At 42.8% G+C, this 21,489-nt stretch overlaps 1 protein-coding gene across 1 annotated transcript in view; it reads left to right on the forward strand.

Annotated features, from left to right (window-relative positions):
* Neb (nebulin) overlaps nucleotides 1-21,489 on the forward strand; it is a 200,314-nt gene that overhangs the window by 121,513 nt on the left and 57,312 nt on the right. The window contains exons 88-112 of the mRNA XM_085834915.1: nucleotides 331-642; nucleotides 2,643-2,846; nucleotides 3,204-3,308; nucleotides 6,552-6,656; nucleotides 6,763-7,074; nucleotides 7,930-8,034; nucleotides 8,582-8,680; nucleotides 8,860-8,961; nucleotides 9,077-9,184; nucleotides 9,862-10,173; nucleotides 11,411-11,515; nucleotides 11,627-11,731; nucleotides 12,049-12,153; nucleotides 12,830-12,937; nucleotides 13,041-13,154; nucleotides 13,556-13,753; nucleotides 14,095-14,199; nucleotides 14,888-14,992; nucleotides 15,090-15,194; nucleotides 15,485-15,592; nucleotides 17,179-17,292; nucleotides 17,807-18,004; nucleotides 18,319-18,423; nucleotides 19,080-19,184; nucleotides 20,316-20,423. Of these exons, the coding sequence (XP_085691041.1) occupies nucleotides 331-642; nucleotides 2,643-2,846; nucleotides 3,204-3,308; nucleotides 6,552-6,656; nucleotides 6,763-7,074; nucleotides 7,930-8,034; nucleotides 8,582-8,680; nucleotides 8,860-8,961; nucleotides 9,077-9,184; nucleotides 9,862-10,173; nucleotides 11,411-11,515; nucleotides 11,627-11,731; nucleotides 12,049-12,153; nucleotides 12,830-12,937; nucleotides 13,041-13,154; nucleotides 13,556-13,753; nucleotides 14,095-14,199; nucleotides 14,888-14,992; nucleotides 15,090-15,194; nucleotides 15,485-15,592; nucleotides 17,179-17,292; nucleotides 17,807-18,004; nucleotides 18,319-18,423; nucleotides 19,080-19,184; nucleotides 20,316-20,423 (3,552 nt within the window). The remainder of the gene's footprint in view (nucleotides 1-330; nucleotides 643-2,642; nucleotides 2,847-3,203; nucleotides 3,309-6,551; nucleotides 6,657-6,762; nucleotides 7,075-7,929; nucleotides 8,035-8,581; nucleotides 8,681-8,859; nucleotides 8,962-9,076; nucleotides 9,185-9,861; nucleotides 10,174-11,410; nucleotides 11,516-11,626; nucleotides 11,732-12,048; nucleotides 12,154-12,829; nucleotides 12,938-13,040; nucleotides 13,155-13,555; nucleotides 13,754-14,094; nucleotides 14,200-14,887; nucleotides 14,993-15,089; nucleotides 15,195-15,484; nucleotides 15,593-17,178; nucleotides 17,293-17,806; nucleotides 18,005-18,318; nucleotides 18,424-19,079; nucleotides 19,185-20,315; nucleotides 20,424-21,489) is intronic.

The raw sequence follows: 21,489 nt of genomic DNA on the forward strand, positions 1-21,489 counted from the left end.
ACAGTGACTGGACCCTGGGGGATGCTGGTGGAAGGTAGCTAACAGTGACTGGACCCTGGGGGATGCTGGTGGGGCGTGAGAGGAGACATGTCCAGGAGACAGCTCTTATCTTCCAGGTGCCCACAGTGTTTCCAGACATGTGCTCTTAGGAAGCAAATTGATATAACAAACAATGAAAAAATAAATTACAGTGTAAACTTAGGGGGAAAAAATAGTGTCTAAAATAAAGGTGACCCAAGGGAGGCAGGATTGTTGTCAGTGGGAAATTACTGTGTGTAGGAAAGTGAGTGTGGGAAACGTGATCTTCCTTCTTGTGCCCACATTTCTCAGTACCTGTACAAGACTGCTTATGAGAAGCAGAAAGGCCATTACATTGGCTGTCCCAGTGCCAAGGAAGACCCGAAACTGGTTTGGGCAGCAAACGTGTTGAAGATGCAAAACGACAGGCTGTACAAAAAAGCCTACAATGATCACAAGGCCAAGATCTCCATCCCAGTGGACATGGTGTCCATCAACGCTGCCAAGGAGGGCCAGGCACTGGCAAGCAACGTGGACTATCGGCAGTACCTGCACCAGTGGTCTTGCTTTCCTGACCAGAATGATGTGATCCAAGCCAGGAAGGCCTACGACCTACAGAGTGATGTAAGTGTCCCCCAGGAAGAAAGCCTTCCGTGGCTTGGCGTGCTGACACCCGCCAATGCTCTAGGAAGCCTAACACTCCCCATGTAAGCACACCCCTTTACTATTTTGCCCGAGTTACTGATTGACTGTGCTGTGGCAAGATTTGTTCGGAAGGTTCTAATATTCACTGCTAAGGGGCTACTAGAATGTTTAGGAGATTTGCTGAGGTGTTTAACATTTATGGTTTGTTCAATGGAAGACTAGCCATAGCCCTTCAGCTGTATACTGAAGAACAATAGAGATGCCTTCCTTGTGATTAATTTCAAAGACTGGGGCGTGCTCTGAACTCACCTGTTCCCTTGAACTAGATGTTCTTGACATCAGTGTTTACCTTAGCCAAAACATTTTTAGATTTACTCATATGCCAGTTCAATTTTTCTAAAATGATAGCTCCTACAAGGTTATATGTTTCTTTTTTAAATTAATTACTTGTTCATTTTATGTCTATGGGTGTTTTATCTGCATATATATCTGTACACCATGTGTGTGCCTGGTGTCCACAGAGGTACTGGGACTAGAGTTAGACAGTTTTTAGCTGCTGTGGGGGTGCTGGAATTGAACTTGGGTCCTCTGGAAGAACACTAAGTGCTCTTAACCACTGCCCCATCTTTCCAGCCCAAGGTTATGTATTTCTTGTGTAGAATGGATGTCTTCTTTTAATTTTCTGAATTGGGCTTCCTTATACTTCAAAAGACGCTTATTAAATATTGAATGAAGTGTTAAAGGTAGTATGGCTTTAAATGACTTTGAATGGCCAGGGGCAGATGTAGGCAGGTTTTAGCATAAACTGCATCAGTATATTGAGGCAGGTATTTAAATCACATTCTTTAAAAATGGGACAGAGAACCATGAACTTAGGAGCCATCTTATGTAAATGCTGCAGCGCATGACGCCATCCTTTGGAGATTTTTCTAATATTTTCAGTCTCGTACTCCCACTTGACATTTGTGTCCCATAGCTAGTTATTAAAATACCATTTCTAACCAGTGGCTTTTTATATTAATTGCTGGTGTTTTAACAGTAGAGCAGTTTAATCTGCTTTACTTTTATATGTGGCGTGATAATCAAGAATATGCCAGATCCCGGTTGAAAAAGAGAGACTATCTTAGATAAAGAAAAGTCAAGTTAGGCCAAAATTGTGCAGTTGGTTTTGAATTCTTAATTATCCTTCTAAAAATACTTATTAAACATGCCAGAACCAGGCATTGTATTAGCACAAAAGATGTGATAGCAAGTAGAGAAGGAAGAGCCGGATGTGGCTCTTGGGGTGAGGGAGTTCACAGTGATGCAGAAATGCATGCTAACAAGAGTGTCCTGAAAGTGGAATGGCTCAGAATGAATGATCTGAGACACTATGGAAAGAGAAGTGGGACATTCCTAGGGCGGAGTGTTGATTTTGCAGACTTATGATGGTGGCAGGGGTCACAGAGACACTCGGAGATGGCCCGTGTGATCAGTACAGAGGGGATGGGTGAAGGAGGTCCGAAGAGTAGGTGGTGACAAGCACCAGATCAAAGTCCATGAGAAAGTCTTTGATCCAGAAACCAGTGGGAGCCATAGGAGGGGGATTTAGTGGTGCCAGATTTGAGCTGAGGACTTTGAAAAAGTCATTCTGGTTATGCAGAGAGCCATTATTACAGCTTTGAAAGTCCGCATTGGCTAGTGTGATGATCGCCTAACTTTTAGTCAGAAAGCATCCATGCATACACCCAACCAATGGGCTACTTCTGCACATACGCCTTGGCGCCTCGTTCTAGAACCCTGGCACAGGGAACATCGAAACAAAACACTGCTGTGTATGGGTGTGGGTGTGGGATATGTCTGGCAAGTGTTGTTTGTTTGTTTGTTAATTATTGCTTGTGAAGTATAAAATGCTATATAAGAAAAATGGCTTCCTTATTTTATTGTTACAATCAGAAAGAGATAACACTGCTTCTACATAACTGTGGCTTCTCCCGCAGGCCATCTACAAGGCTGACCTGGAGTGGCTGCGTGGCATTGGCTGGATGCCAGAAGGGTCTCCTGAAGTCCTGAGAGTCAAAAATGCCCAGGAGATCCTCTGCGACAGTGTCTACCGGACCCCCGTGGTGAAGCTCAAGTACACAAGTATTGTGGACACACCCGAAGTTGTCCTTGCTAAGTCAAATGCTGAAAATATTAGCATTGTGAGTTACTAGTGTTTTTCTATGTATTGATATTGAATTCAAGCTATAAATCATAATGAATAATTATCTTAACCATGTGTCTTTAAGAAAAATATCAATAAGTATAAGCAGCTTTGATAGCATAGTTTTGGTTTTTGAATATTTTCAAGACCAAAAATATTAATAAAGACTACTAATAATTTCTTACAAACTTTGAGTAACTTATGTGCAAAAAAATTTAAAATAACCTTCACCTTAATATGAAATGATAACCCTGGATTAGACACCCCCCCCCAAAATAGTGACAAGTTGTTCACTGAAACTAGTAAGATTATAAACCATCAACTGATTTCTGTTATTTTTTGGTTCCTTCCACAGCCAAAATACAGAGAAGTTTGGGACAAAGATAAAACTTCCATCCACATAATGCCAGACACGCCTGAAATTAATCTCGCTCGAGCAAATGCTCTTAATGTGAGCAATGTAAGTATTGCAACAGACTCTGTCTTGCTCAGAAAGTCACCGTGCTGGTGCCTCTGTAGATGACCAGGGTGTATCTGTGTAGCCAAGGGGAAGATGATTCGTCACTACCAGCACTTGGCCAAGATTGAGGAGCAGAGCAGAACTCTGGCCCTAAAGCTCAGTAACCAAGCCAGTTAGTGGTGAGCCAATAGCCACAGGACAAAGGGGAGGCGAAAACTAGAACAAGAGAGAGGAGAGAAAGAAATGCACAGGTTAGAAAAGGGAGATAGTGGCAGACTCTAACTTAAAATATTTGCAAAAAATATATTGGTTAGTTGCAAAATCCAGATTGTGAAAGATTTTGTAGAAAATAGAAATGACCAAAATTGAGTCTGGAAATTTTTAGAAAACACATAGGAACAAAAAGACATTTATTAGTTGCTTTGTCATTTAATGCCAAGATCCTTCTAATCATTTCATAGGATTCCTTCAGAATTATAGGTAATTGACTACTGGGGAACCTAATACAAGAAAGGGAGGCTGTCATGGGCACCAAACTTGTTACAGGTTGATTCTGAAATGAAATGATGAACAATAACAGCAGAGAAAACCATGAGATGTTAATAAGTCACATTCATCAGGGCTCAAATGATGGGATGCAAGCAAGGGTCCAGGAATAACAGGGATCCCATGCCAAAAGCCTAAAAATACAGTAACTCACAAGGAAATAAACACGTGCCCTTACTATATTTTAAATGATGTGACAAAATGCAATATCCATTCTTGTTCTTCAATAAAGCCCTAGTTAAAATGGATAAATTAAGATTAGATGTGACATTCAAAATCTATCTGAAAGCTAAGGCCAGTTCATCCTCTTGAGCCTTTGATGTTAAGCTGGGACTGAAATAGGGCTGTTCCTTCACAGCACCTCTTTGAAACTTAACTAGGTGATTAAGTAAAGCCTCTCATTGGTAACACATGAGGAGGAAGGAGAAATGAAAGCTGGAAAGAAAGAGGCCAAATTATTCTCTGCAGAAGCCGTGCTAAGCCCACAAGAGAACATGGAAAACCCAATAGCTAGGGAGAAAGATTCAGTTATGTGGCTAGCTACACATCTCAAGAGAGGGGTGTGACAGATGCCATCATAACCCAGAAATTTGCAGGTGCGTAGAATAAGTATGCACCCCATTAAAAGGGGGTGCCTAGTGCAGTCTTTCCAATCTGAAGCCTCATATTTATTTTCAAAAATAAATACATTTTTGTGAGGGGTTGAGTCAGCTAAGCAAAGGTTCCTCTCCATGTGTTCAGCTCTGTCAGCTCTGAGTAGTGAGCTACAATGGAGCTGAATGTTCTGGAACTTGAGAGAACAGTGCAGCTGGAGGGTGTCTCGGGGGCTGGAGATCCAGTATCAGTGCCACAGTGTAGGACAGACACTCTTGGGGAATCTCTATGCCACAGCAAAGGGGCTTCTTCTATTCAGTTATGGCCATTTTGGCAGAAGCGTTCTGGAAAGTCACATATGCTTGTTTTTATATGACAAAGTTCTCATGTGAGAATACTAGAACCCTATCATTAATATCATGGTTGCAAACTAACAGAGTGTTCAAAATTGTGCTAAGAGCAAACTTTGGGCAGTAATGACAGGGGTTCACATCACAGGGAATCAAATACCTCATTGCAGTGCATACTGCAATATACATTTTCTTTTCCTGGGACATTACTATCATTATAACTGATAAGATCTGCTATTCACAGCAGTGTCCACCTTTAGACTGGTAGTTCTCAGACTGTGGGCTGGCTGTGATCCCTTTGGGGTTATATATTGGATATCCTGCATATGAGATATTTACATTACAATTCCTAACAGTAGCATAATTACAGTTATGAAGGAGCAATAAAATAATTTTATGATTGAGGATCACCACAACATGAGGACCTGTATTAAAAGGTAGAAACATTAGGAAGGTTGAGAATTGCCAATTTAGAAAGGATGTCTTCTGTAAAGTAAAAATTATTGCATGCAGTTTTATGGATAGCAAAGCAAATTCAGCTTAACAAGACTCAAACTATGTCAGTAATATAGAGTGATTTTTTTTTTTTAGTTAGATAGGGAAATTGAAACTTTTAAAGTTTGGAAATCTGTGCTTTTTCTCAGCATTATTAGGTGAAAAAATTAGATCTTGTGCCTGGGTTTGCTTCAGTTCATTGACAGAAATTTGTTTGATCTCATAAACAAGAAAGAATAAAAATATAACAATAAATATGAAATGCTGAAGACAAAAATAAAGTTAAGGTGACATGATGACTTATTTACATGAAGTATGATGGAGAATAATATATTTAATTACGGAAGACACCTTTTCCTCTTTACAGAGAAGGCAAATCAGTTTTTAAACTACACCCACCCAAAATTCACTCAAACAAAAAATGTAAATGAAAATTCATACAGCACTTAACCATACTTACAAGTATAAAATTCACCTAAAGACTCAGATATGCCAAATTAAGGACACAATTGATAGTTATGACACTGTCGTGTTTTCTTTTTTCACTGTGGAAGTCCCCATGCTGATTAGTATGATTTTTAAATTATATGTTTAAATTACTGTCATTTCTGAGTCTTTCTATCATGGTCAATGTAGAATGTAGCCATTGAAATGTGTGTGATACACGTATGTCTCTGGCACTTACTGGCCAAACGCCATCACTTCTGATACATCACGTTCCTTAGCAATGCAAAGAAACAGGTAATGGAGACACTGCACCGTCCTTTGCTATCGTCTCTCATGGTAGTTCTAGTCATCTGACTTTTAGAGTAGAAAATAAAAACCTTGAAGGGAGTGATAAGTTATTACTTTATTTTCAATTGTTTGTAACAGTAAAAATATAGCATATACTTATCAGATCAGATTATTATCCTTGAACAATGCACATGATCAGTCATAGAAGAATGAAAAGGCTATATTGGAAAGAAGAAAACCTCAAAAATGGAAAACATCTGTAATTGTAAAAAACAACAAAGTTGAGCTGAAGACACAGACAATAGTCTGTAGCATCTAACTTATCCCACCGCTATCTATACACTGACACTAGAAAGGAAAATGAGCCAGGCTTTGGATGGCCACACGTCAGCTGTGATTAACGGAAACAAGAAAGAAGCCTAGTTGGGTCTGGGTCTCTGACTGTGGATACAATTTCATGTTCAAGAACAATGATGTAAATTAAAAAAATAACTTCGCCTGTTCTACATTTTCTCCTCTTCAGAAACTCTACCGTGAGGGGTGGGATGAAGTCAAGATGAGCTGTGATGTCCGGTTGGATGCTATCCCCATCCAGGCTGCCAAGGCCTCCAGGGAGATTGCCAGTGACGTAAGTGAGCCTTTTATACCTTTGGGTTTCGTTTTTTTTCCAGCAAATTCTCTGTGTGTTTCCGAGGGCGCACTGTGACCCATCTGTTCTGCTTTTTAATCTCCAGTATAAATACAAGCTTGACCACGAGAAGCAGAAGGGACACTACGTGGGCACCCTCACAGCCAGGGATGACAACAAGATCCGGTGGGCCCTCATCGCTGGCAAGATTCAGAATGAAAGGGAGTACAGGCTGCAGTGGGCCAAATGGAAGACCAAGTTCCAGAGCCCCGTGGACATGCTTTCTATCCTGCATTCGAAGAAGTGCCAGACGCTGGTCAGCGACATTGACTATCGCAATTACCTACACGAGTGGACGTGCATGCCTGACCAAAACGATGTGATTCAGGCCAAGAAAGCCTACGAGCTGCAGAGCGATGTGAGTGGCCTGCACTGTATCATTTTCCTATGACTCCCAGAAGGTTCACAGCATTAAGTACCTTTGTCACAAGGACATGGCTTTACCCAGCGAAGAGTCCGACAGTAGTTAGGCCTTGCAGTATGACATCAGAATCAACAGTGCCAGGAAGGAAATGAATAGCAGTGTAAATGAGTGTAGGTCTTGAGGGAAGGTTTAAAATAACTACTGTGAGAAATTTGTAGTGGTTCATGTCTATAATACTAGCACTTGGGAGTCAGAGGCAAGAGGATTGTTGCGCCTTCAAGGTTAGCCTGGTCTAAATAGAGAGATCCAGACTAGTGCAAGGGACACATAGTTCGATCCTGGTGAGGAGGGAAGGGATGAGACTGAATTATTATAGAAAATTATTATCTATAGCATTCATATAACAATCAAGGTATGTGTGCATATATATATGTACATATACACACACATACACTATTGATAGTTCATACACAGGATCTAGATACACTTTTTCAACTGACACAATTGTTCAGAGATCTTGAATTAAGTTGTCAAAATTTCAAATCAGGAAAAAAAAATTTTTGCAAGTCTAAGGCTTCCTATTACTTTTGAAAATTCTGAGCATGCAGCCCCAGACAGGCTCTGTCACTTGGCAACCGTAGCCTAGAGCCGAATTGAGGCTCTCGTATTAAATAGAAGGAATGTCCTCCAGCTATGACAACCTGGCCTGGCAGCTTTTATTGCATGTCCTGCCTGGTTGCTTGAATATATCTTCCGTTGCTTCTATACCCTTAACCTTGTGTTTCCTCCTCAGACCAATAGGCTCCGGGAATTAGACTGACTAAACTGATTCTGGCCTTGTTCTCACAGGCTGTCTACAAGGCTGACTTGGAATGGTTACGTGGAATTGGGTGGATGCCAAATGATTCTGTCTCTGTCAATCATGCCAAACATGCTGCAGATATCTTCAGTGAGGTAACTCCGAAACTTTGCCCAGACATTCTGCACATTTCCTTAGAAAACAACAAACTCAAAATACAATCACCTTGGGTCAGCATTTTAACTATTTTTCATTGCTGTAATTTAGGCCAGACATTTTTCAAAATGCACCATACCTATTATACTTTGGTACTATATCCCTAACAGCATCAAACATAATCACTGATGCATGAAATAGCACAAATGGAAATTTTCTCTTGTCAACAATAGCAATTTTCTGGGAGAAGTTTGTCCATTGGAAAAAATCAAATATTATGACTCAAGTAATGATGAGACCTTGGGAGGAGTGAGAATCCTTCTACTTGAAAAATCTGTGAGGCCCTGGATTCAAACCCCAATATTGAAAAAAATCTGTAGGAAGTATAATAAGGCAATCTGGTTGTTTGAGAAATATAAACTAAATTGCTAAGAAAATGCCATTCACTGATGGTACTTTATGCCTCTAAAAGAAATCCTTAATTTAGCATCTCTCAGCTCACACATCCAGTGACTATGGCTGACAAGTTTCTCTTTTTCCTCATAGAAAAAATATCGCACAAAAATAGAAACTCTCAACTTCACTCCTGTGGATGACAGAGTGGATTATGTGACAGCGAAACAGAGCAGTGAGATCCGAGATGATGTAAGTAGATAGCTGCTGTAAGTCGTACAGCAATGCCAAAACTCTCCTCTTCCTGCAATGACTGCGCTAATAATCTCATCGCCGAAATTATCTGTGCTAGTAATATAGAGAGATTTCTTAGAGACAACAGAGAGATTTCTTAACATTAAGTAATTTTCCCCCATGCCTCTCATTTTTAGATTAAATATCGCAAAGATTGGAATGCCATCAAGTCAAAGTATACCCTTACAGAAACCCCACTGCTGCACACTGCCCAGGAGGCTGCCCGGATCCTGGACCAGGTAAGGACTTTTGCAGATGCCTCGTGCTTGGAGATGGGTCTGTAGATTTACATACATGACCATGTCTTCCCCCTGACCCTGCACTTGACCCCTAATGTGGCTCTTGGTCTTTTAGTACCTCTACAAGGAAGGCTGGGAGAAACAGAAAGCCACAGGCTACATTCTGCCACCTGATGCTGTGCCATTCGTTCATGCCCATCATTCCAGCGATGTTCAGAGTGAGGTAATATATTCCAATATGACTGCACCCTGCAGAAGCCGGACCTTGCTGGAAAGGGATACACATTGTAAAATACAAATGACCGCTTGAGGATGCTCCATCTCAGCTTGGTAGATGAGTCTGTGCTGACTGAGGCCTGAAATAGTCCCTCCCTTTTGGCTCTTTTCACTTGAGTTTGGGGCTTGTTTTTGTTGTTTGGTTGGTTTGGGTTTTGCTTTTTTCTTGTATTACCTGGCTGCTATAAAATCTGCAGACTCCCCCCAAAAAAGAAATAGCCATAATTAGAGAACAATGATATGGGGTAGGGGGTTCTATTTTAAATGCTTTTTCAGCCAGGTGTTTACCACACAAACCCATAATCGCAGAGCTTAGAAGGTGGAGGCATGAGGATCGGGAGTTCAAAGCCACCTTCAACTATGTATGAAGGCCAGCCTCCTCTCAGTGAGCTGAGAAACTGTCCAAAGCATCAGTAGTGGCAAGTGTGAACTGGCTATTTCTTCATGTCTATTTATTTCAGTGGGATTTATTTATCTCTGTGTTTTTTTTTTTTAATATCAGAATAGATGTGTCCAACCGAAAGCTAAGGGCTAAAGCTCCTGCTGTTTCCCCTTCTTCACCAACCCCGCTTTGTGCTATGTGCTTATCAAAGCTTCTGGGTTCTGTATTCTACCTCTCTGCAGCTGAAATACAAAGCTGAACACGTTAAGCAGCGAGGTCACTACGTTGGCGTTCCTACAATGAGAGACGATCCCAAGCTGGTTTGGTTTGAGCACGCAGGCCAGATTCAGAATGACAGACTCTACAAGGAGAGCTACCATAAGTCAAAGGCCAAAATCAATATCCCGGCTGACATGGTGTCAGTTGTGGCCGCCAAGGAAGGGCAGAACCTTGTCAGTGACATCGATTACCGTCAATACCTACACCAGTGGACGTGCCACCCTGACCAAAATGATGTTATTCAGGCAAAAATTGCCTACGACCTTCAGAGTGACGTAAGTAACTGTCGTTTCTTGTTATCTAGACTGTACCATACACTCTGAGAATAATAAGCAGCATTCCCTAAAAAGGAATGTCAGTCTGGACCATACCATAAGCATTTAGCTTCATCCCTAGAAAGGGAAGATGCTGGAGACTGAGCTGAGGTTTTAGCACTCGTGATCCTGGATAAAGACTGAAAAGCCTCCTTCCTATTTCACTGAACATCTTACTCTTTAAGACACTTAAGGAACTGCTTACAAGAAATCCAGTGACAGACAGAGAGAGAGAGAGAGAGAGAGAGAGAGAGAGAGAGAGAGAGAGAGAGAAACAAAGTACTATAAGCTGCATGCACCCAGCATCCCTCAAGAAGAGCCTTAGTTAAACTTAGAATGTAGTACATAAACTGTACTGGGCATGGTGGCGTTCGCCTTTAATCCCAGCACTCGGAAGGCAGAGGCAGGCGGATTTCTGAGTTCAAGGCCAGCCTGGTCTACAAAGTGAGTTCCAGGACAGCCAGGGCTATACAGAGAAACCCTGTCTCGAAAAACCAAAAAAAAAAAAAGAGAGAGAGAGAGAGAGAGAGAGATAGTGTAGTACATAATGACACAGGCCACCTCACAGGGAAGCCTGAACGCACATCACAGCCCTACGTCAGATGCAGAAGACTCATCGTAGGTCTTCTCATCACTACTTGATAGGAAAGGAGACTGCTTCATTGATTGCTACAAAATGACTTTATTCCAACCATCCACTCTTCATTTTGTCTGGAAAGGGCCAGCGAGCCCAGGAGCTAGAGCAGGAGAGAAGGTGGTGATGGGAGCAGGCAGGCTTGTCCAGATTAGAGGAGATGCTGTCCCATTCCCTAAACCTTCCTGACCATTTACATGTACACGCTCCCTCCTTCTGTCCAGGTAGCTAGCTAACTGTAGCAGAGGTGAGGTACCCTGTCTACCTAAAACTGCAGCCTCTTTGGTAAACCTTTCCTATGTCAACAGCTCCTTAATGCCAATAGCACTTCATTGAGCTAACTCTTACAGCACATCACCTTATACTGACTCCTTAAGGCACTGAATTCAGGGCCTTGTGTAGTCACAGGCTCAAGAAATAAAACCAGGCAAAGCTGTGACTGAATGAAGGGGACAGTAGCCGCTAAAGAGAAATCCATCTTAATTTTCTGAAAAGATTGCCTGGACTGCTACGCAGTTGTCCTGTATCATTTACAGCTCCTCCCATCTCTCCTCTGCCCCTCAGAATGTCTACAAAGCTGACCTGGAATGGCTCCGAGGTATTGGCTGGATCCCTCTGGATTCTGTGGACCATGTGAGGGTTACAAAGAACCAGGAAATGGTGAATCAGGTATGCAGAGCCTTTTGGATTTCTAACCAAAGGCTTACTTTCCTTACCTGCCACAGAGGGATGGATGCCCCATGGGGACAGAGCTATCTTACCTGTCTCTATTCATTTCAGATAAAGTACAAGAAAGATGCTCTTGCCAACTATCCCAACTTTACAAGTGTGGAGGACCCTCCAGAGATTGTTCTAGCCAAGATTAACTCAGTCAATCAAAGTGATGTGAGTTCATACTGCATATGTTGAAGTGCTTCGGCTGAGGAGCTAAGTGAATGATCAGTTCCTTTAACTCTAGATAGCTGATAATTAGAAAGGGACAGAGGGGCAAGTCGTAAGATAAGCTTTGGCACTGGTATATACCACTGGGTATATACCAGTGGGTACTTTTAGATATCTGTATTCTTGACCAGAATATTCTAAAATGAACAGAAGTTCAACCACCTGGTTAGTTTTTACATATGTGTAGATTGTTTTCAGTATGTCTTAAAATTTAAATATATGTTTAGACTAACCAAAGATTTTTTCCCCCTTCTTCCTAGGTGAAATATAAAGAAACATTTAATAAAGCCAAGGGCAAGTACATATTTTCTCCAGACACACCATACATCTCCCACTCCAAAGACATGGGGAAACTCTATAGTACTGTGAGTCCTATTTTATATTATAACTTGTTTCCTAATGAAGCTCTTGTCTGTATTCATATTCTTGACTGACTTTATAAACTGATGAATTTGGAAGGTGATCAGTTTCTTATACTGACACAAATAAACAGGTAATAGTACCTATAATAAGTGCTGTCAGGGCTCTGGAGACAGCACAAAGGATGCAACAGGTACCAAAAGAAGGGTGGAGATTACATCCTTCAATAGTCACACACACACACAATTCCAACCAACAAATGGAAGGTGTTTACTTCCTAATTCCTATTTAACTCAGCTAATTCAAAGGAGTAGGAGAGAGAGAGAGAGAGAGAGAGAGAGAGAGAGAGAGAGAGAGAGAGGGAGGGAGGGAGGGAGGGAGGGAGGGAGGGAGGATATGTGTGTCAATACATAACCGTGTTTGGTAAATCCTTTCTTGTATAAGAATTTCTCATCATTTTTTTCAAAGAGTAGAAACACATCAACTCTGATATAAGATGTTTCAGTTTGTAGATTTAATCAAATAATGACCCTGCTCCAGGTTAGGCACTCTAATAACTACAAATAAAGTTTTCATCCTTGCCTTGAACATACACCTTCCAGCCCCAACCTTAGTGATTGCTTTAGTCCTATCTGAATATAGTTGAATGCAATGTTATTAACACATGTTTCTTTGTTCCAGATACTATACAAGGGAGCCTGGGAGGGCACCAAGGCCTACGGCTACACCCTGGATGAGCGCTATATTCCAATTGTTGGAGCCAAGCATGCTGACCTGGTGAACAGTGAGGTCCGTTTGATGCTTTCCCTCTCTTAGGATCAGAGTCTTTATTGAGAAACAAGAAACTGGATAGAAAACTCCAGAAATTCTCAATGTTGAATCCATTTTTCAGCTTAAATACAAGGAAACCTATGAGAAGCAGAAAGGTCACTACCTGGCTGGAAAAGAAATAAGTGAGTTTCCTGGTGTGGTCCACTGCCTGGATTTCCAGCAGATGCGGAGTGCGGTAAGCAAGGCTTGCTTCCCAGTAGATGTGTACAAGTTCCGTGTGCTCTTGTGTCTACCCATCTATAGCCTCCCCTGTGACTCAGGATTACCTGGGGAGAGAGTGGTATGGGGCAGATCATCTTTCAGGTTTCTTTACCCTCACCTTTGGACCCTTAAAATCTATGGACATTGTCCTGCTCCCCACCCCCACCCTTTTTTGACCAAGCACACACTAAGAGCTTTGAATTGGCAGAAGTAGAAAACAACTCCCCTGTGGACATAGCATGATAGAGGGATAGGAAGAATATTTTATAATTGTTAGTATTATCGTAAACATTATTCTATTTATACTGCTCTACATGAGAGACTAAAGAGATTGGTTGGAATGATTCAAGTGTTTGTCTTTAAAAACACCTTTAGTTGAACTACAGAAGAGATTATGAAGACACCAAAGCAAATGTGCATATTCCCAATGACATGATGAACCACGTGCTGGCGAAGAGGTGCCAGTATATCCTCAGTGACCTGGAGTACCGACACTACTTTCATCAGTGGACGTCACTTCCCGAGGAGCCCAATGTTATCCGCGCCCGAAATGCCCAGGAGATCTTAAGTGATGTATGATGTCCTTTCTGTAGTTTGACTTGGCCTATAGACTTCTGTTCCCCGTTAACCTTGTGTGGCACAACGTCTCCTGTTCACAGACCCAAAGACTTTCACCACTGAGCAGCATGAGTAACCATGCCTCATGTCAGAATCCCCTTTGAGCCATAGGGCACTTGTGTTGAATATTTAATCTGTTCAGCACTATACTCAGACACTGTCCCCCTCTGAGACATCATTCATCCAAGAAGAAGTTCTCAGCTATTTCAGGCCAGGGAGCAGTAAGAAACCACCAAGAGGTGACCAACTGTAAACTCTAAATGCCTGCCACCTTTCATGTTTCTTCTTTGTTGCAGAATGTATATAAAGATGACTTGAATTGGCTGAAGGGCATTGGCTGCTATGTTTGGGACACACCCCAGATTCTCCATGCCAAGAAATCATATGACCTCCAGAGTCAGGTGAACCAATCTCCCTTTAAGGACCAACTATCCAGATGTCATTGTGGTCCATGGTAGTAGCATCTGTAGGCGGCTACCACTAAGCTCTGATTGAGAGACTGCTAGAAAGGTGTATGGTCTAAGGTAAACAAATTGGGTCCCAATCAAAACTCTTGTAGTGACCTGTTCTGGTATGAGTCTGTCCTGTGGCTGAAGGTGATACACATTTATAACAGGAAGTTATAGAAGAGGGGGTTGGCGGATGGTGAACTACTCATAGGCATCGTCATGTTGGCTTGGTTAATATGCAGAATTTAGGAAGTAAAATGTATTTTGACAACAGGGATATACGTTTGGAGGGGAAAAGACATCATTATCTGGGGCACGTCCCAGCATGTGGCTGAACTGCGATTGAGCAGATCTGATGGACAATTGGTAGAGCAGGCTGCTGCTGGGGGGACTGGGAGGTGGCTTGGAGCAAGTAACAAAATGAAGAAAGGCACCTCACACAGGTCCAGACCTCTCTCTTGGCAGAGGAAAGCTGCCGCTTGTTTTGGCTGCCACACAGAGTCCTCAAACTGCAGAAGGATGGCAGCCTGCTTCTTAAGTTAAAGCAGAAACCCAGATATAAAGAAAAGGGTGACTTGGTTGCTATAAAGAGCTAGCACTGCTTTTTACCACGTTGGGTGACTTTGTCTTTTCTTCACAGCTACAATACACAGCAGCAAGTAAAGAAAATCTGCAGAACTATAACCTGGTCACAGATACGCCAGTTTACGTGACGGCTCTTCAGAGTGGCATTAATGCCAGTGAGGTATGGTGTCCTTGTCCTGTCTGGCAGGGCAAGTCCTTTTTTGTCTTAGACATATCCCACCAGCAAGGGTACAGAAGTCGTTCTCTTTGGTCTGCAGGTGAAATATAAAGAAAATTACCATCAGATTAAGGACAAGTATACCACAGTGCTAGAGACAGCAGACTACGACAGAACCAAGAACCTCAAGAGTCTGTACAGCAGTGTGAGTTGTCTTTTCCTCATTCTTAGGAGCTGTCTTCCCCCCATCCCGCCCCGCTCGAGGAGGGAGTAAACAAAAGGGATAAGACTCTTCCCTAAAGTTTTGTCAAGTTTCCCCTGGATTATCAAATTCCAAATTTACCTACAAATTCTCACTAGACAATTAAACCTCACTTGAAGAAATATCCTGGGGTTGGCGAAGCCCATCTGAGGACAGAGACAGAGGAAAACTCGATGATGTGGAAGCTAGCCAGAATTCAATTCCTGTACTCACAAGATTTTTAACCCTTCTAGAACATATACAAAGAAGCCTGGGATAAGGTGAAAGCCACCAGCTATAACCTGCCTACCAGCACCTTGTCCCTGACACATGCCAAGAACCAGAAGCACCTGGCCAGCCATGTAAGTCAAGTATAAACATCATAGCCTCCCCTCACCCTCTGCTCCCCTTACCAAGAATTCCCCAAGCTCTTCAGATGTTACCCAGAAGCACCCCATTATTCTCTGGCATGTATGGCAAAACTTTCCAATTGCTGGGCACCAGAGTCTGCTCACTGCCTCCTCTCAGGGCCCTGCAGTCCCTGGAGAGTCACACCTATCAGCCAGGAGGACACAGGTGTGATCTTTCAGGCTACCTATGGGCAGACAACATGGATAGATAGCTTCTGCTTCAGCCAGCAGTGAAGAGAGAAAGCAGACACCAAATGCTATACAGAATAGGGAGTTTCCATCCAGGCCTGGAGGCTCAGAAGTACAAGTCCAGCACTGGGGAGACTGAAGCAAGAAGATTGTCGTGAGTTCAAGGCCAACATAGCCTACAACATAGTCTAGCCTGCACTACAGAGTAAGACCCTCTCTCAAGAAACAAAACCAAGAATAGGATATTTTGATAGAACTAGGTGAGAACTGGGACAAAGCTAAGGTGATGTGTTTGGTGACTTGTTATCACACCATTACCAAGTCAATAAACAGATGTGGTGCAGGAGTATGCCCCTCATTTGGATTTTTGAATAAACTTTGCAGAGTTCGGTGGAGGCTTTTCTTCTTCTGTTGCAAATTCTTGGCAACCTGTTGTTAGAGCAAGGACTGAGGGTCAGAGAAAAATTAAGGATCCTAACACTAGTTAGAAATAATTTTAAGGAGGAAAAAAAAAGAGATCCTTTGAATGCTAATTTGATCAGTGCAAAGAGACTGGCATGTTCTGTTCTGGGAGATTCTGGGGAGAATTCCGTCTAGCCTCTAGTTAACGGAGCAGCGTCCCACTCCCTCTGGGTCCTGAGAGGCTTGTGTTACCCCTGCACACTGGGAGGATGGCTCTTACCCTTTGCCTTATTCCTAGCTTGTGGACTTGCCAAGTATCAGTTGACAGGTGGAGCAGACTATGAGCTAAAGGTGGGCTGCACTGCCTTATTGAAATACTTGGAGAAAGTGAAATCCAAGAATTGTCACACTCAACCACAAGGCACTGCACCGCTTAAGATCAAGATTCCAAGCATAGTCTGAACTTTTTACTCAGGAGAGTAAGGACGATAAAGCCACATCACTAAGAGATTACTGAACAATCAATCGCTTTACTATCAGCTGTGAGTGTGGCTCAGTAGTAGACTCTCCGCCCAGCATGTTCAAGGCCCTGGTTTTGATCTTCATCATGACAAACATTTTACCCGATTAAGCATGTTCCTAAAAATAATGTGTAGTGGCAGCAATATTTGACATGGGCACTTAAAACAAACAATACAATTTTATGCACTGTCCAGTATAAAAGTACTTTCCAATATTGCCTGCTGGTCTCACAATGACTCTTGCTGGCTCTAGTGTCTTTTCAAGGGTAAGGAAGTGATCACTGGGAAGTGGTCCAACCTGCACCCCCCACCCCACATCAGCTGGATCAGGCACCTTCTATTGTTTCATGGTTTGTTTGTTTCTTTCTTTGTTTAACAGTAAGTCTCTACTCTTCATGTTCTGGCCTTTCTATTTGTTCTCTGTAGATCAAATACCGAGAAGAATATGAAAAGTTCAAAGCCCTTTACACATTACCAAAAAGTGTTGACGACGATCCAAACACAGCGCGGTGTCTCCGAGTGGGCAAACTTAACATCGACGTAAGTACTGCAGAGGCTTTAGTGTACACAGAAGCTGAACCAAATAGCCATGCGTTATCAGAGTACTTTCTATGAAACCAGGCGTGTGACACTCATTGTACATCTACACAGAAGCTAAGTATTGCCTCAAACTGGAGGTTGGAGAGATGAGATGGTTCAGAGGTAAGAATACGTGCTGCTCTTAGAAAGGACCCAAGTTCAGTTCTCAGAAACCAGATCAAGCAACTCACAACTGCCTGGAAGTCCAGCTACCAGAACCAGCATGCATGTGACACACATTCATTCATACAGACAGTCACACAGACACAGGCACAGGCACAGACACAGGCACATACATAAACGTAAACAGAGAAATAGATCTTTAAAAAATATCCTGGTATTAATCTATACAAAAAGTGCAAGAGAATTCCAGCCTCCACCCCCCAACCCAGTTGCTTGCTATGATCTGAAGAAGACAGTCATTCCACGGCAACACAGCAGGTTTCCTGTAACTGAATTGTAACGACTTTCACAGCGCCTGTACAGATCAGTGTACGAGAAGAACAAGATGAAAATCAACATCGTGCCCGACATGGTGGAGATGGTGACTGCCAAGGACTCTCAGAAGAAAGTCAGCGAGATTGACTACCGCCTGCACCTCCATGAATGGATTTGCCACCCTGACTTACAAGTCAACAGTCACGTCAGAAAAGTGACAGACCAGATCAGCGACGTAAGCCCATTGCTTAGGCGGACCCTCCCATAGTTGCTCTAACACACTCATACCCCAACATTGTTGAGAAGCTGGCTCGCCTGCCTATCCACCTTTATCCCTCTTGTGTTCTGATTACCTGAGTCTCGGGATTTTAGAGCTATCCCTGCAAGCAGGATTGGGCAGATTTCTGTGGCCTCCCAGCCTCATTACTAATAACCTTTGCTTTTTGTTCCATCCCCATGTCATCTGGGTCTAGGGTACACCAATTCTTTAATATTCAAGGGATGGTCAGATTTTTTTTCTGATCTTCTGTATCTGCTGAAACCCCCTAGATTGTATACAAGGATGACCTCACCTGGCTGAAAGGCATTGGTTGCTACGTCTGGGACACTCCTGAAATTCTCCATGCAAAGCATGCTTATGACCTACGCAATGATGTGAGTAGCCTCATTTGATTTGTTGGTATAAACATACCTCTACACAGTTTAGAGTCAAGGAGACAATGTTTAAAGGGAGAACGGTGCCACGGTCCAGTCTTGGTGAAGATGCCCAAGCTGGAGAAAGATGCTAAAGAGAGAATAGTCATTTCTTAGCAACACATTTAGCATTTCTATCAAACAACCTGATGCGGCTGTGCCTTGCTCCTCTATGGAGAAGTGACTCCAAGGCCTCCTCTCTTTAAACTATTTTAGATCTGTTTAGACTATGTTAGAGGTATTTAAACTATTTTGAATATATTTAAACTGTTTTGAATATATTAATGAGCACATAATTTTTATTCTATGAAAAACTCATTCGTTGGGAAAATCAAAGAGATTTATTTGTGAGATATAAGGGAATTTGTCACACAGTAATATGATAGTGAGGATTTCAACAAGAGCTTTCAGAGGAGGAGAGTGGCCATAACACCATTTGTATAATTCTAAAGCCCCAAATGATTGTAAGCATTGGTAAGTATGGGTTGCTATAAAATTCAAATCCATCCTCTGCACGTTATGGATGGGAGTGACCCTCAAGCCCTTTGTAAAATCTTGCACTATCTGGTACAACGGATGTTCCAGCGTAGGCTTGCTTGCTTGCTTCTTCTTGGCAGATCAAGTATAAAGCTCACGTGCAGAAGACAAGGAATGACTACAAGCTGGTGACTGACACACCGGTTTACGTTCAGGCAGTCAAGAGTGGGAAGCAGCTGAGTGATGTAAGTCCTCCCCGGGGAAATGACTCTGGGTAGCAAGGAAGATGGGGCACAGATCAACCAAGGACTGGACAGCAGCAGCTCTTCCTAACTGGGGACTAGACTTGGTACCCGAGAAAGTGCTTGAAGAGCTTCCTCTCCCTAACATCGGAAGTGTCAGTAGTTTGCAGGGGTAAAGTTTTGAGCCAAGTCTGTGAAATGCTTTGTATGGTAGAGCGTCCAGTGGTGCTTTTCATTGCTGTACTGTACATAGTGAGAGGCATTTATGTCTCCCCGTCTAAGCTGTCTAATAATTTAGAGCCAAGTGGCAGAAGGAAGCGGGCTGTGGTGTTAATGATGTAAGTTGGAGTTGTACCTTTGCCACATAATACAAGCCTGGCATCTTTATGTATAACATGGGGAAGCATGCATGTAGATTTCCTGTCATGGCTGTGAGCAGGCAGAGAAGAGAACCACCCAGCTGTCCTTTTTATGCACGGGTAGCAAGTAACTATTAGAGCCCACTGGTTATCTAATGTAATTAATCTAATCTAATCGAACCAGTTATAGGATCTGATCCCACCTACTCCCTTGAACTTCTGGAGGGGATCTGTCCATCCCTATCTTTGACACATGAGTGGTGCCAAAAATTCTCAGAGCTATCTGTAGCTGGTTCTGATTCCACTGCATAAGACATGGTCACATAGCAGAGGTCTCTAGGTGTATCCGTTCCTCTTTCGTTGTGACAGAAACAATGGGATGAACTACTTAGTGACTTTCAGTTTTAGAGAGTTCGGTCAGTGGTTTCTTGACCCTGTGTGTTTGGTGTGGATACTGTGGAGGTACCCACCTGTGGCGAAGGCTAGTTCTCTGCCTCGTGGTAGACAGGAAGGAGAGAAAGGGGTGAGGAAGCAGGCCTAGGTCAAGAATCTGCCCCCACTGACCAATTTCCCCCAGCTAGGTCCCCACTTCCAAAATAGTGCCCACCGGCTAGGGTTAAAGAAGCAATGGCAGTGGGGGAGGTCGTATTTAAACACTGAGCAAGGGGAAGCAGGCTGCCCCGTATTCATAGTCCTAAATATGATTCCCACTTGGTTCACTCTAACAATGCAGCTGCAGTCTGAATGAGCTTACCTTACCCCTCTCTGCACCCAGGCTGTCTACCACTATGACTACGTGCACAGCGTCAGAGGCAAAGTGGCCCCAACTACAAAAACAGTGGATCTGGACCGGGCCCTCCACGCATACAAGCTTCAGAGTGAGGTGGGTGTTGGGAAAGGGAAATATCAGCAGAAAGCCAGGCCTCGGGGTCCATAGAGGCAGGTTGGCTTATGCATCCTCACTGACCGGTCTTGTAAGATATATAAATGCTGTTCTATTTCATGAGTTTGGGAAAACAAACAAAAACAAAACAAAAAACCCATCAAAAACAAATATTTCACTGTTCCACTCAGTGGGTTGGAAACAGGAACCAGTAATGTCTTGCCTTCCTTCTCAGCTAATGGGATCCTCCTAAGACGAAGCCAAACAAATGATAAATGGGCATGCAGATGAGCAATATTTGCAAGTCAGGAAGATGAGAGCTGATATACCATCACTACTCTTAAAAACCTTAAAATCACAAAGGAAGAGTTAAGGCATTTGCTATAAAAGGCCACTAACAGTAAGAGATAAAGGTAGAAACTGCCATTTGAGTTTGGAAGATGAAGAATGGGGGCTCTCCCTCTCACCCCACTTTACTGTGCAACCCCAGGAAGCTGCTCTACTGCTAGTTTGTATTTAGAATATAATATGTCATTTGGTTTCTTTCCCCACTTTAAACACTATTCTTATGCTTATAGCTCTCCTGAGAGCCAGAATATGTAAGACCATGAACAGACCTTTGCCCTACACTCCTCCACCAACATATCCATCTTGACCTCATTCTGTGATGTCACTATGTCTGGGGAATACAGGAGGACAATTATCAGATGTGCCTCATAATAATAACCATCGCAGGGACCATCAATGGCTTGAGTATCTCCCGAGCAGATATGGCAGAGATGGTACTTGGCTGCGAGCAGATATGGCAGAGATAGTACTTGGCTGCCTATCTTGTCTGCATGGCCAAATTCTTGCTACATGCCATGAAGCCAGTCAGGTACATATTTGATAGCACAAACACCCTCCTATCTATAAGCCATTTCCCTCTTTCAGCCTTGTCTTAATTTTTCCTGTTGGAAAAATTCATAAAGGTACTGACAAACATAAGGAGAAAAGACCATCCTGGTTCACTGTTCAGGGGTCCATAGCAGGGAAGTCACAATGGCAGGAACTTGAAGCAGCTGGT

Source organism: Mus caroli, unplaced genomic scaffold, assembly GCF_978045245.1.
Source record: "Mus caroli unplaced genomic scaffold, Mus_caroli_1 scaffold_2, whole genome shotgun sequence".
NCBI lineage: Eukaryota > Metazoa > Chordata > Mammalia > Rodentia > Muridae > Mus > Mus caroli.